Source organism: Anomaloglossus baeobatrachus, chromosome 5, assembly GCF_048569485.1.
Source record: "Anomaloglossus baeobatrachus isolate aAnoBae1 chromosome 5, aAnoBae1.hap1, whole genome shotgun sequence".
In the NCBI taxonomy this organism is placed as follows: Eukaryota; Metazoa; Chordata; class Amphibia; order Anura; family Aromobatidae; genus Anomaloglossus; species Anomaloglossus baeobatrachus.
In genome coordinates, this window is record NC_134357.1 from 443,898,237 (window position 1) to 443,914,408 (window position 16,172).

General features: G+C 44.6%; 1 protein-coding gene across 1 annotated transcript in view; it reads right to left on the reverse strand.

Moving 5' to 3' along the window:
- The window catches only part of SRMS (src-related kinase lacking C-terminal regulatory tyrosine and N-terminal myristylation sites), a 40,490-nt gene that overhangs the window by 19,311 nt on the left and 5,007 nt on the right, over positions 1-16,172 (reverse strand). The window contains exon 2 of the mRNA XM_075347791.1: positions 12,812-12,933. Within this exon, the coding sequence (XP_075203906.1) occupies positions 12,812-12,933 (122 nt within the window). The remainder of the gene's footprint in view (positions 1-12,811; positions 12,934-16,172) is intronic.

Below are 16,172 nucleotides of genomic sequence, written 5' to 3' on the forward strand. Positions count from 1 at the left end.
AACGAATCGTCAAATAAAATACAAAAAGCTCCGGCACACTCCAAGAATAAGAGAAAAAATCGTGTTTCTTTGAAATATTTTATTTAACTTGTGTATAGAAAAGTCCAACGTTTCAACCTTAGTTTAGGTTTTTATCAAGGACATTCTGGTAAATAAATAATAACAGAAAAGAAAACAGATTAGTTTACACAGTGTACAGCAAAAATATGTTCACACAGTTATACTTCCATACATAACCAATTCGATAGAGGATATTTAGCACGTAATCCGTGCATCCAGGAAAATATTCATATATACCATGATCAAAGATCACAAATTAAATATTGTAATGAAAGGATTAAATGACCTAGTATTATAAGTCTCAATACATCAGTCCATATTTACAGAAAAAAGTGGAACTAAAGCACAAATCAGAAGAGACATACTCATAGAATGAAAGAGAACGGTATCATAGTACCACCCACCTAAAACACAGTCACTAATTGAAGTTTTGCTAGGCAACGGAGGTTGCATCAAACTACAGGCAGCATATGAGGTGGTATACCTGAGAAATACAAAATAATGTCAGAATGCAAACAGATTTGTTCAACAAAGACAGAACATAAGGAATCAGTCTCAAACCACTGGGGGGTACGGGGACCCGGAGGGAACCCAGAAGCTCCCAGGGCACAGAATAAATATCTACCTTGCAATACTGTATATTGGAAATAAGGACAAAAAGGTCCAAGGAAGGAATAAATTGGCTCTTTTTTTTATCTAGATAGAAAAAAGATTTTTTCATAATCACATCATTAATATCAGTAAGTATGAATATAATGATTAGACACTTCCCATCTAATCTTTCCAGTACCTTATATCAAGATTGGAGGATGAAAAATCCAGCAAAGGGAAAGTAGGTGAGAGCGCTATGTATGCTTACTGAACCACTCCCCAGGCTCATAAAAAAGTCTAAGGAATAAATTAAACAATCCATGTTACGAGGATCACATACAGAAAAGTGCAACCTTAGTGAGGTGACAGATTAACTTACTTTAGTTAGATCAAAGAGGGATGAAAGCGCTATGTCTGCAGAGAATTTGTATAGGACAATGCAAGAGTGCAACTACATGTTCCACCTAGGAATCATAATAAGATAAACAAATGACTCAAAGGAGAAGTATAACACTGGCTTTACCAGGGCCAAAAAACTATACAGAGATTAGAGGTGCTAACACTAACATCCACTTTCCAGTACCTTATATCAGGATTTGAGATGAAAAATCCAGCTAAGGGAAAGTAAGTAGGAGCGCTATGTATGCTTACTAAACCACTCCCCAGGCTCTTCAAGAGTCTATAGGAATAGATTAAATAATACATGTTACGGGGATCACATACAAACAGGTGCAACATTAGTCAGGTGACAAATTAACTTACTTTAGTTAGATCAGAGTGGGATGAAAAGTACTCTGGCTGCAGAGAATTTAAATAGGACAATGCAAGAGTGCAACTACATGTTCCACCTAGGGATCATAATAAGATAGTTAAATGACTCAAAAGGGAAATATAACATTGGCATTACGAAGGCCAAAAAGCTATACGAAAGTTAAACAAGAGCTAGTACTAGTTCCCAGGACCTATACGGGTCCATGTAGGCATACAGCCAGCATAAGAAAATCACAAGTTACAAGGTTGTGGCAGAGCAAAACCGAAAACCTATACATACCTTCAGTGGTGATTCAGGGTGTGACATCTAAGAGTGGGGAGTGTCGGTCTGCAGGTGCTAGACCTATTTATATCGTGGCGGTGAGGAGCGTCCACTTCCCATTTCCTGGGAGTGGAACGCAGCGATCCGGACGGTGAGACGCAAGCCGCGCATGCGCAAAAAGCGCCATCGTCAGGCACATGCGCGGCGCGCGGCAGACCGACCGGATGCATAGAAAAAGGTGGGGGAATAGGGAGTGCACACTTCCTGTTTCTGGGATATGGAACGCACTGCTCAGTGAGACGCACGCCGCGCATGCGTAATGCACATAGTTGTGCGGCGCATGCGCAGTGCACGGCAGACGGACCAGAGGCGGAGAGGTGATAACCAGTGACTCGGTGGTGGCAATAGGATAACAAAGCCGATAGTGTCCTGTAGTGATACTGGCAAAGGGTGTACACGGTGACAATGCCAGTCAATGGTGCCTGATGGACGGAACATTATTCAGGTGACAAGTGGAGCCTGCAGGAGAAAAAAATAAAATAAAGAATCAGGGTAAAAGGAATGAAAAATAGTATAAAATTGCATGTAGATATTCATACAGGTGCCTACAGGGAGAATAAGCAGGTATACAGAAAAACATGCTGTTGACATGTAAAAGGACATAGATAAACCCACATAAAAGTACAGACCATGAGCATCACAATGACCTGGTATGAACATGTAAGTAAATACAATAAACCAAAATATGGCATATATGTGAAAAACGGGGAAAGGGAAAAGAAGGTCATTCAAAGATGCTCAAACAATATGGTTTAAAACACACTACGGTATATAGTCCAAAGAATGCGAATAATACAAATCAAGTCTAAATAAAGTCTAAATAAACACCTCATACTCCCTATTAAGGCCACTAGGCTCTAAAGTCTTCAATGTGTGAATCCAATACGCTTCTTTCTCTTTTAAGATGCGTATCCTATTGCCACCCCTGCGCATGGGGGGCACATGCTCTATTATCTGATATTTCAGTTGGGCAACAGTGTGTCCAAATGTGATGAAATGATGGGGTATCGGGAGGAGGGTCTGTTTGCATCTTATCATAGATTTGTGTTTACTGATTCTGTCTCGGATATGTTGGGTGGTTTCCCCAACATATCCGAGACCACAGGGACATTTTATTAAATACACAACGAAAGAAGATTCGCATGTAAAAAAACCTCGGATAGGGAACACACGTCCTGACAATGGATGAGTAAATGTGTCACCTTTGGTCAAATTATTACATTGAATGCAATGAAAGCAGGGAAAATTGCCCTTCCTGGGCGTGCCCAGAAATGTCTGGCGAAGGACTCCTTTTTGTGAACCTACATCAGCCCTAACTAAGTTATCTTTGAGATTCCGTGATCTCTTATTACAGAAAAGAGGAGGTTCAGAGAACTCCTTTATCATTGGATACGCCTTGTGTAGGAGTGGCCAATGTCTGAAAATAATACTTTTGACCAAAGGTGAGAACGGATGATATGTATTAACACATGGTATCCTGACCAAGCCCTGCGTAACGTTTGCCCGACGGGTATTATTGGACCTGGCAACATCCTCAGGATAACCCCTGTTTAAAAATTTTTTGGTCATCTCGTTGGATCTGATATTACGTATATCAGGATCGGAAACTATTCTTTCTACCCTTTTATGTTGAGAAATGGGTAAGCCGTATTTCGTGTGTTTCGGGTGACAACTAGTAAAATGAAGAAGATTATTCCTGTCTGTAGGCTTTACGTAAAGGTCTGTTTTTATGGATCCATCGTCCCTGTGGTCTCGGATATGTTGGGGAAACCACCCAACATATCCGAGACAGAATCAGTAAACACAAATCTACGATAAGATGCAAACAGACCCTCCTCCCGATACCCCATCATTTCATCACATTTGGTCACACTGTTGCCCAACTGAAATATCAGATAATAGAGCATGTGCCCCCCATGCGCAGGGGTGGCAATAGGATACGCATCTTAAAAGAGAAAGAAGCGTATTGGATTCACACATTGAAGACTTTAGAGCCTAGTGGCCTTAATAGGGAGTATGAGGTGTTTATTTAGACTTTATTTAGACTTGATTTGTATTATTCGCATTCTTTGGACTATATACCGTAGTGTGTTTTAAACCATATTGTTTGAGCATCTTTGAATGACCTTCTTTTCCCTTTCCCCGTTTTTCACATATATGCCATATTTTGGTTTATTGTATTTACTTACATGTTCATACCAGGTCATTGTGATGCTCATGGTCTGTACTTTTATGTGGGTTTATCTATGTCCTTTTACATGTCAACAGCATGTTTTTCTGTATACCTGCTTATTCTCCCTGTAGGCACCTGTATGAATATCTACATGCAATTTTATACTATTTTTCATTCCTTTTACCCTGATTCTTTATTTTATTTTTTTCTCCTCCAGGCTCCACTTGTCACCTGAATAATGTTCCGTCCATCAGGCACCATTGACTGGCATTGTCACCGTGTACACCCTTTGCCAGTATCACTACAAGACACTATCGGCTTTGTTATCCTATTGCCACCACCGAGTCACTGGTTATCACCTCTCCGCCTCTGGTCCGTCTGCCGTGCACTGCGCATGCGCCGCACAACTATGTGCATTACGCATACGCGGCGTGCGTCTCACTGAGCAGTGCGTTCCATATCCCGGAAACAGGAAGTGTGCACTCCCTATTCCCCCACCTTTTTCTATGCATCCGGTCGGTCTGCCGCGCGCCGCGCATGTGCCTGACGATGGCGCTTTTTGCGCATGCGCGGCTTGCGTCTCACCGTCCGGATCGCTGCGTTCCACTCCCAGGAAATGGGAAGTGGACGCTCCTCACCGCCACGATATAAATAGGTCTAGCACCTGCAGACCGACACTCCCCACTCTTAGATGTCACACCCTGAATCACCACTGAAGGTATGTATAGGTTTTCGGTTTTGCTCTGCCACAACCTTGTAACTTGTGATTTTCTTATGCTGGCTGTATGCCTACATGGACCCGTATAGGTCCTGGGAACTAGTACTAGCTCTTGTTTAACTTTCGTATAGCTTTTTGGCCTTCGTAATGCCAATGTTATATTTCCCTTTTGAGTCATTTAACTATCTTATTATGATCCCTAGGTGGAACATGTAGTTGCACTCTTGCATTGTCCTATTTAAATTCTCTGCAGCCAGAGTACTTTTCATCCCACTCTGATCTAACTAAAGTAAGTTAATTTGTCACCTGACTAATGTTGCACCTGTTTGTATGTGATCCCCGTAACATGTATTATTTAATCTATTCCTATAGACTCTTGAAGAGCCTGGGGAGTGGTTTAGTAAGCATACATAGCGCTCCTACTTACTTTCCCTTAGCTGGATTTTTCATCTCAAATCCTGATATAAGGTACTGGAAAGTGGATGTTAGTGTTAGCACCTCTAATCTCTGTATAGTTTTTTGGCCCTGGTAAAGCCAGTGTTATACTTCTCCTTTGAGTCATTTGTTTATCTTATTATGATTCCTAGGTGGAACATGTAGTTGCACTCTTGCATTGTCCTATACAAATTCTCTGCAGACATAGCGCTTTCATCCCTCTTTGATCTAACTAAAGTAAGTTAATCTGTCACCTCACTAAGGTTGCACTTTTCTGTATGTGATCCTCGTAACATGGATTGTTTAATTTATTCCTTAGACTTTTTTATGAGCCTGGGGAGTGGTTCAGTAAGCATACATAGCGCTCTCACCTACTTTCCCTTTGCTGGATTTTTCATCCTCCAATCTTGATATAAGGTACTGGAAAGATTAGATGGGAAGTGTCTAATCATTATATTCATACTTACTGATATTAATGATGTGATTATGAAAAAATCTTTTTTCTATCTAGATAAAAAAAAGAGCCAATTTATTCCTTCCTTGGACCTTTTTGTCCTTATTTCCAATATACAGTATTGCAAGGTAGATATTTATTCTGTGCCCTGGGAGCTTCTGGGTTCCCTCCGGGTCCCCGTACCCCCCAGTGGTTTGAGACTGATTCCTTATGTTCTGTCTTTGTTGAACAAATCTGTTTGCATTCTGACATTATTTTGTATTTCTCAGGTATACCACCTCATATGCTGCCTGTAGTTTGATGCAACCTCCGTTGCCTAGCAAAACTTCAATTAGTGACTGTGTTTTAGGTGGGTGGTACTATGATACCGTTCTCTTTCATTCTATGAGTATGTCTCTTCTGATTTGTGCTTTAGTTCCACTTTTTTCTGTAAATATGGACTGATGTATTGAGACTTATAATACTAGGTCATTTAATCCTTTCATTACAATATTTAATTTGTGATCTTTGATCATGGTATATATGAATATTTTCCTGGATGCACGGATTACGTGCTAAATATCCTCTATCGAATTGGTTATGTATGGAAGTATAACTGTGTGAACATATTTTTGCTGTACACTGTGTAAACTAATCTGTTTTCTTTTCTGTTATTATTTATTTACCAGAATGTCCTTGATAAAAACCTAAACTAAGGTTGAAACGTTGGACTTTTCTATACACAAGTTAAATAAAATATATTTCAAAGAAACACGATTTTTTCTCTTATTCTTGGAGTGTGCCGGAGCTTTTTGTATTTTATGTGTCTATGTCTCTGTCTGTTTCTATCTCTATGTCTGTATTTGTATCAGTCTATCTGTCTCTATCTCTGTGTGTCTGTCTCTCTCTGTCTCTATGTGTGTTTCTGTCTATCTCTCTCTTTCCCCGTCTGTCTCTTTCCCCGTCTGTTTCTTTCCCCGTCTGTCTCTTTTCGGGTCTGTCTCTTTCCGGGTCTGTCTCTTTCCCCGCCTGTCTCTTTCTCCATCTGTCTCTTTTTCCGTCTGTCTCTTTCCCCGTCTGTCTCTTTCCTCATCTGTCTCTTTGCCCGTCTGTCTCTTTGCCCATCTGTCTCTTTGCTTATCTGTCTCTTTCCAGGTCTGTCTCTTTCCAGGTCTGTCTCTTTCTCCATCTGTCTTTTTCTCCGTCTGTCTCTTTCTCCGTCTGTCTCTTTCTCCGTCTGTCTCTTTCCAGGTCTGTCTCTTTGCCCGGTCTGTCTCTTTGCCCGGTCTGTCTCTTTGCCAGGTCTGTCTCTTTCAGGGCTGTCTCTTTACCCATCTGTCTCTTTGCCCATCTGTCTCTTTCCAGGGCTGTCTCTTTCCAGGTCTGTCTCTTTGCCCGGTCTGTCTCTTTGCCTGGTCTGTCTCTTTGCCCGTCTGTCTCTTTGCCCGTCTGTCTCTTTGCCCGTCTGTCTCTTTCCAGGGCTGTCTCTTTGCCCGGGCTGTTTCTTTCCAGGTCTGTCGCTTTGCCCGTCTGTCTCTTTCCCCGTCTGTCTCTTTCTGTGCCTCTGTCAATCTTTTTCTGTCTCTATCCGTCTCCGCACTGACATCTTATTATCTCACACACAAGCTTCTTATACTAACAGTTTATTTTGTTCCTATAGCAACCACTGGCAGTTGCTATTAATAGCCTGTAGCTCTCACCTCCATTCAATTTAATGGAGGCAGGATTTTGGAAAGTAACTGTAAAGCACGGGGTTAAATTTTCCCATCAAAACATAGTCTATGACGTTCCCATAGTCACATGAGGCGTGTGCAAAATTTCGTGATTGTAAATGCGACGGTGCAAATTCCTTTAGCGGACATACACACAAACATACATACATACACTGAGCTTTATAAATTAGATTTTTTATATATTATTTTTTTTCAAAAAAGCGATTGAATGCTGTTGAATTTTTGTTCATATTAGTAAAATTTAGTTGTTTTTCCAATGTGTAGGTAAACTTCCTTTGCAATGCCACGTAGGCAACAAATGTGATTTCTTGAACTTTGACCTTATCATGTGCCTGTTGGGTGGTTTTTTTTCCCCCTAAATCAATGTACCTCTATCTCTGTTATGGTTTATTGGTGGATTTTCCTGAAGAAGAAGAGGGGGTATCAAGTCGAAACGCGTAGAATAAACCACCCACATTGCTTTATTACTTGGAGTGATTCTTTGTATAGCAGCGCGGAATACACCACAATTATCCTGTTTTTGTTTTGCTTCTGCCTTTGGCACGTGGGATCGGCTGCAGCTGTTATAAGTTTCTATATTGGTTGTGAGACACACAACCAATCCAGGTGAGCGGTTTTCCTTTAAAAAGTCACCATATTATACATCGGTAAGACCCTATTGCGCTCCTTATATCCACAGCTTGTTCCTGCCCTTTTTCATTATGACCTATGTACTAACAGAGAAGGGGGCTGGCTATTAAAATGAGACAATGAGCCGCCCCTTCGTACAAAATTCTGATGACGTACAGGAAACTAATGTATTAAGTACAGCAGGGGTGGACATATCATTGATGCAGCCTGTGCAGCCGCACAGGGGCCCGAGAGGTAATGGGGCCTATTCCTACCTCCAAATCTGGTGGAGTTGTGCATTTTGATGAGCTCTTGGGCTAAAAAAGCGCACACATATTGTTTTGCCTTTTTCTGTCTTTGACCGCCAGTGAAGCACAGGGTGAAGTGTGAAGCTTAAAGGGAAATAATACCTTAAAGCGCAGCAATCGCCAGGATTTTCCTATATAACCTAAAGGCAGTTGTATACTGGCACTGTCATGCTGATTTTATATATACCTTTAGTTGTTAGCTAGGATGTATAGGTTGTGAAACACAAGCAAGTAAAGTTTGTAAAATGAGCAGCTTTTGAATGACAGTGACATGCCCACCAGGGCCGTGGGGCACTCGTTACCGGGCCGGTTCTGTTCTTAGGGTTGTCACGGCAGCTGGCCCAACTCCGTAACCCTGGCGGTGTTGTTCTTAAAATGGGGAAATGTTATTTACAAGGGGAGATGAGTGATGTCACCCGTGGTATGCGGCAAGGTAGGTGACACCACTGCTAGACGGTTCTCCTGGGGATGGTGGGGATGCAGCTGGGTTGGTATAGCTCTCCACAGGTAGAGCTGGGCCCCAGGGCTGTAGATGGAGTTGGGATGTAATGGTGGGGAGCAGGGCCGGAGGCGCAGACAATAACATAACTGGGCAATACAGGAATGCAGTCACAAGTTCTTTACTCATTGTTGATAGTTCCAGGTTACCACAACTAGTCAGATGCTGCCCTCGGAGTGCTGAGTCCTGCTGTGATGGGCCCCAGCCAATCCCCGGATAGTTCGGAGGCACAACCCGGTATACCCTTCTATGTTCCTTCTCTGGTCGTCTTCCTGCGCTGGCCTCTCCTGCCTGCCCCGCGCCTCACACACAGTGCCCTGAGCTGGTGTCCGCGGATCCTTTATATGGGTGGCTTTCCTGCCTTGTCCCTTGGTCCTATGTGGTCACTTTTTCAGTGGGTTATATGCCGTGGTGGCCTCGGTACTTGAAGTAACATCAACCTCCAGTGTACAAGCTGAGCCTTGTAGTTCTCCACTAGTCTAGGGACTGGTCCCCATTGTGGCCAAGTTCCTCCACTTGTATACTGGCAGTGGATGTGAGCCCACGAATGGATGCGAGCCCACGAGTGGATGGCTCACTTCCTGTAGTTCTAAAGGCCCCGTCACACACAGAGATAAATCTTTGGCAGATCTGTGGTTGCAGTAAAATCATGGACATATTGTTCTATTTGTACACAGCCACAAACCTGGCACTGATTGTCCACAATTTCACTGCAACCACAGATCTGCCGCAGATTTATCTCTGTGTGTGACAGGGCCTTTAGACTTCTTTCTTGATCCTGGGACTAGCTGCTCCAGCGCCAGACCCCAGGACCTGTCTCCTCCACGTCCACTTCCTGACCGACTAACGTTCTATAGTCTGCTCCCACTAACTAAACTCCACCTCCAGACTGGCTTCGGGACTGTGCTTTCCCGAAGGTGCGACTTGCCCTAACCACGACCTAATGGAGTGTTGCTAAATTAAGAGTGTGTGTCTGTATGTGTGTGCAACGACTTGTGGCCTCTTCCTTACCCGGGAATGGGATACCACACCTCTGGCTGAGGTGCAGTACCTCTGTGGTGACTGGAGCCTCAGGGGCCACACAACAGCAGCTGCCCATCAGATGATAGCTGGGGTGGGTATTCATAGTGATTCCCGACCCCCTGCCTGTCCATGCTCCTCCTGTTATTTATGCTAATTCTATTATAGAATCGTTTTACTATCTGACTAGAAGGACGTGTGCTGATGTCATACCCATGTGACTTGGCGGTGGGGCCTCAGCCAAGCTGTCATTCAAAAAGCTGCTCATTTTACAAATTTTACTTGTGTTTCAAAACCTAAACATCCTATCTGACAACTAAAGGTATGTATATGTGACGCCCTGGCAAAACCAGGTAGTCACACATAGGCCCCCGCATAACACCTTCCCTCACCTAGGTTACATTCAGCCAACCTGAAACCCTAGTCACCCCCCTTAGGGCAAGACAGGCACACCAGTGGGTGGGACCAGGTGGTTAGGGAACGCCCACGTAGGGGTCTAGACAGCCTGGGGCGGGAAAACAAGCAGTCTAGCTTGTAGTTCAAGATGAGAGGAGTGTGGGCTGGAGCTAGTTGTAGCTCCAGCAGAGGAGAAGTTCAAGTTGAACGGTGCCAGGGTCAGAGACCTGGTGCCTTGGCTAGGTGGCAGACGGTGGTCTCCGTCAGCAGGAGACAGGAAGACGGCTCGGCAGATCCGAGGAGGACCGGAGAAGGGTTGGAGCCCGCCAGTACCGACACCGGAGACCCGACTGGAAACCGTGCACAGAGGGGGTACTCGGACCCTGAAGTCAGGACCGAAACCAGTGGCCTAGCTAATTAACCGATTGAGGGCAGGATTATAGGTCCTGTCCCAACCAAAGTCCCAAAAGCAGACAACCACCCACAGAGAGGGATAGGGCAACCGCCAGGGCCCATATGTTTCGCCCAGGGACCAGGGGTACTCAGATCCGGGCCACAGAGTCACTTCTGTGGGTATCACGATGGCGTGACCCGGTCTGTGATCCCAGGCTCCACAGTAAAAGGGGATTTAGTAAGGGGAATTGTTATAGTTCGTGACGCCACCCACGGTTGTGGTGATGGCACCACCGCTGCTCAGTGTGGGGGTCCCGGGGATGGTATGGAGCAGCTAGATGTTATTTCTCCCCTCCGTGGGTAGGGGGTTGGTAGTCCCGGGGCCCGGTGATGGGGTAAGCAGGGAGCAGGGCGCAGTGCTGCAGTGCGATGCCCGAGGGCACGGGTGTACTCACAAGAAAGTCACACGGAGTCACTGGTGAACTAAGAATTGCCGGTGTCCGCAGCCCTTGGTACGGGGGTGTTAGAGTCCCACACACGGTGCAGCAGCCCTTGTTGTTCTTCCCTGCAGCCAAGTGCCTTTCTTTCCTCTCTCTTCCACTTTCTCCTCAGCCGGGGACGGGGAATCTACTCCCCTGTAGTGATCCAGGTACCCAGGTACCGAGGGGCCACCGCCCAGCTCCGGCTACCTGTTCTGGCCCCTTCCTCACTACGGCCTGCCCCGGCCCTCTTGGAGAACGCTTCACTCCCCAGCCGGGAGCTGAACTCCAGACCTCTGTTCTCTCTGACCTCTCCACACTCTCTGCTCCAGCCCCTCCCCTCTCCTCTGCTTTTCTCTTACACTGGGGCTGTGGCTTGTCTGGCTGCACCGGTGTGAGATCAGATTACCAAGGAGGATTAACTCTTTCTGTGACAACCTGGCTGTGCCAGGGCGTCACACATAGATCCCACGGGTCAGCGTCAGCGGGCATGGCTCCTTAGGCACCCAGAAAGCCGGGAGCGGACTCCTGAGTTCCAAACCAGGCAGCCCACAATACACAAAAACAGTGCAGAGGAAAGGACAGCGACAATCAGCCGGGTGGGCGGACCAGAGTACAACCGGCCGCGGCGGCCGGCCACCAGCACCTTGGTTTACCAAAAGACTCGTGTGATTCATTCAATAGTGAGTAACCAACTATCCCCTGGTCCATCTGGGCGTGCAAGCCCCTGCCATCGCCATACCCTGTACAGAGACACTGTGCCCCGGGGCAACCATCCCTACCCACGGAGGGGTTAACATCCGGCTGCCATTACATCTCCCCCGGGTATCCCACAACATCTGCGGTGGCGTGACAGACATTCTACAATCAACTCCGTACAAATACGTCCCCTTTTTTTGTTCGGAATGTCCGCGCAACCCCCGGGATCCGAGCAGCGTCGGCTGCTGGCACGGGGTGCGGCACATATAGAATCAGCATCTTAAGAGCCAGTATAGCACTGGCTTTAGGTTATATACGAAAATGCTGGTGATTGGTGCGCCTTAAACACAGTTTTCTAAAATTGTCCTCTTCCAGACAACAAATCGATGACACAGGGATGGTATACATTTTTTTCACTGAAACATTGACTTGCATAGACAAGTTTGACCCATGACGTGGATCAAAACTGGTGTTTGAAATTTTTTTTGTAGACCTTCATAGATGTAAAAAAACAGATATCTGAGTGAGGCCTAAGGGCCGCTTTACATGCTGCGATATCGTGATCGATATCGTTAGCGTGCGTACCCGCCCCCATCAGTTGTTGCGACACGGGCAAATCGCTGCCCGTGGCGCATAACATCGCGCTGACCCGTCACACTACTTACCTGCCTACCGACGTCGCTGTGACCAGCGAACCGCCTCCTTTCTAAGGGAGCGGTTCGTTCAGCGTCACAGCGACGTCACAGCAGCGTCACTGAACCGCCGCTCAATAGAAGCGGAGGGGCGGAGATGAGCGGGACGTAACATCCCACCCACCTCTTTCCTTCCTCATTGCCGGCGGTCGCAGGTAAGGTGAGGTTCCTCGTTCCTGCGGTGTCACACATAGCGATGTATGCTGCCGCAGGAACGAGGAACTACTTCGTACACCGATAGCAGCGATATTTGAGAAGGGACCCCCATGTCACCGATGAGCGATTTTGAACGTTTTTGCGACGATTCAAAATCGCTCATAGGTGTCACACGCAACAACATCGCTAAAGCGACCGGATGTGCGTCACAAATTCCGTGACCCCAACGAGATCGCTCGGGCAATGTCGTAGCGTGTAAAGCCCGCTTAAGCCCATTTGGCCCCAGGAGATATCACTCGTCTCAGTTCTCTTTCATACATTTACCTGATAATGAGAAGAGTCCAGGATTAGTATCACTGGGTCGGACCAGGTAGGAGCCGTGGGCATTAGGTGGGCACAGCAGCAATCTCTCTGCTTCTAGTCTATTGGAAACCTCTATGTACCAGCTGTGAGAAAAGAGAAGTGAGGAGAAAATGAGAATTAGGGAATGATTCACCTGACTGCGATTTATAGCACAATAAGGGGAAGTTGCCACAATAGGATTTTTCTGCTGGGTAGTAATTTGCAGTTATAGAAGATACAATGAAATATCTGTGCAATGACAGACAGCAAACTGGGCATTTATCCCAAGACTTGCCATTACACTGAGCATGAATGGCTCATTGGGCAACTCTCTGAAAATGCATATGTGCTTCTTCCTCTAACAATAGGTGTAGCTCGTGCCAGGTTGAGTAATATCACCAGATTCTATTATGGATAAAGCAGATCTTAGACCCAATGAGGCTGGTGTGCTTACTTTGAAAATGAATCTCAGAATGCCAATGGACTCTTTAAAGAGTTATTCTCATCTTTGTTGGTTAGTGCCTGTAAGAATAAGCACTTTCATATTTACTACTTATTTAAATTTCCATCCATTCTTGAGAAATTAAAACTTTTCTTTTGTTTACAGCTCATCAGGAGATCGTCCACCTCTGCTATCTAGCTTGTAAGCACTGTGGTGAAGCTGGCTGTGATTAAGAGGCCACGGCGCTCCCCAGCTTCATACCAGTGCATACAAGCTAAGTAGAAAAGAGCTTGTAAGTACAGTGCATGTTCTACTTTATAGCAGCCGATGGTCGGTCTCCAAGGCAACGAGCTATAAACAAAAGAATAGTATTAATATCTCAAGAACAGTTGTAAATGTTTCTAAGCAGTAAATTACAATATTGCTGGTACTATCTGACAATACCCATCTATGAAGAAGGGAAAAATATTTTAACCCCTTCTCAACATTGGATGCACCTCGAACGTCCTGATGGCCAGTGCAATCCCAACAAAGGATGTATACGGTGCATACTGGCGACTGTGCGGGCACAGGAGCGTTATAAAATAAAATAATGTTTTAAAATTCTGTGAAGCACCTGTAGGATCAAGGTGGTCACCAAGCATCTATATTAATTGCTTGTGGGGTCTAGTTTCCAAAACAGAGTCACTTGTTAGGGTCAGGGGTTCTTCAAATGTGACATGGCGTCACAATCTATTTCAGTCAAATGACACTCCTTTCACTGCCATGCGCCCAAACAGTACTTTTCTTCCACATATGGGGTATCAACATACTCAGGAGAAATTGCGCAACAAATAATATGGGGCATTTTCTCCTGTTACCCTTGTGAAAATGAAACATTTGGGGTTAAAGCAACATTTTATGGTAAAAATGTATTTTTTCATTTTTATGGCTCAGTGTTATAAAATTCGGTGAAGCACCTGGGGGTTCAAGGTGCTCACCAAACATCTAGATTGCATGTGGGGTCTAGTTTCCAAAATGGGGTCACATGTGGGGGGTTCCACTGTTTAGGCACATCAAGCAAACATGACAAGGTGTCCGCTATCTATTCCAACAATACAAAGTATGCAGAATTATTAGGCAAATGAGTATTTTGATCACATGATACTTTTTATACATGTCCTTGAGAGCCAACTACCAATTAAGTAAATCAGGTGATGTGCATCTCTGTAATGAGGAGGGGTGTGGTGTAATGACATCAACACCCTATATAAGATGTGCTTAATTATTTGGCAACTTCCTTTCCTTTGGCAAAATGGGTCAGAAGAGAGATTTGACGGGCTCTGAAAAGTCCAAAATTGTGAGATGTCTTGCAGAGGGATGTTGCAGTCTTGAAATTGCCAAACTTTTCAAGCGTGATCACCGAACAATCAAGCGTTTCATGGCAAATAGCCAACAGGGTCGCAAGAAGCATGTTGGTCATAAAAGGCGCAAAATAACTGCCCATGAATTGAGGAAAATCAAGCGTGAAGCTGCCAAGATGCCATTTGCCACCAGTTTGGCCATATTTCAGAGCTGCAACCTTACTGGAGTATCAAAATGCACAAGGTGTGCCATACTCAGGGACATGGCCAAGGTAAGGAAGGCTGAAAAACAACCACCTTTGAACAAGAAACATAAGATAAAACGTCAAGACTGGGCCAAGAAATGTCTTAAGATTGATTTTTCAAAGGTTTTATGAACTGATGAAATGAGAGTGACTCTTGATGGGCCAGATGGATGGGCCAGAGGCTGGATCAGTAACGGGACAGACAGCTCCACTCCGGCTCAGACGCCAGCAAGGTGGAGGTGGGGCACTGGTATGGGCTGGTATCATCCAAGATGTTCTTGTGAGACCTTTTTCGGGTTGAGGATGGCGTGAAGCTCAACTCCCAGACCTACTGCCAGTTTCTGGAAGACAACTTCTTCAAGCAGTGGTACAGGCAGAAGTTGATATCGTTCAAGAAAAACATGGTTTTCATGCAGGACAATGCTCCATCACATACATCCAACTACTCCACAGCGTGGCTGGCCAGTAAAGGTCTAAAAGATGAAAAAATAATGACATGGCCCCCTTGTTCACCTGATCTGAACCCCATAGAGAACCTGTGGTCTCTCATAAAATGTGAGATCTACAGGGAGGGAAAACAGTACACCTCTCGGAACAGTGTCTGGGAGGCTGTGGTGGGTGCTGCATGCAATTTTAATCGTAAACAGATCAAGGAACTGACAGAATCTATGACAAATAGAGACAAATCTAAAAAAAAAACCACTCCAACTTCCACAAATATTAAGCTTTGATATTCATGAGTCTTTTAGGTTGATTGAGAACATAGTTGTTGATCAATAATAAAAATAAAAATCCTCTAAAAGACATCTTGCCTAATAATTCTACACATGGTGTAGTCGAATGGTGCTCCTTCCCTTCCAAGCCCTGCTGTGCACCCAAACAGGAGATTTCTACCACACAAGGGTATTTTCATACTCAAGAGAAATTGCACAACAAATTGTATAGTGCGTTTTCTCTTGTTACCCTTGTAAAAATGCAAAATTTGGGGCTAAGTAACTTTTTTGTGGGGAAAAATAACATTTTCATTTTTTCCTATCACATTGCTATAATTCATATGAAGCACCTAAAGGATTGATAGACCTCCTGGATGTGGTTTTGAGCATTTTGAAGGGCGCAGTTTTCAGAATGTTGTCAATTTAGATATTTTCTGTCACGTAGGTGCATCGAAATCACTTCAATATGATCTGGTCTATAAAAACATGGTTTTGAAAATTTTGTTGGAAAAATGAGAATTTGCTGATAAACTTTTTAATCCTTCTAACTTCCTAACAAAATAAAATTTTGTTTCAAAAATTGAGCTGATGTAAAGTAGA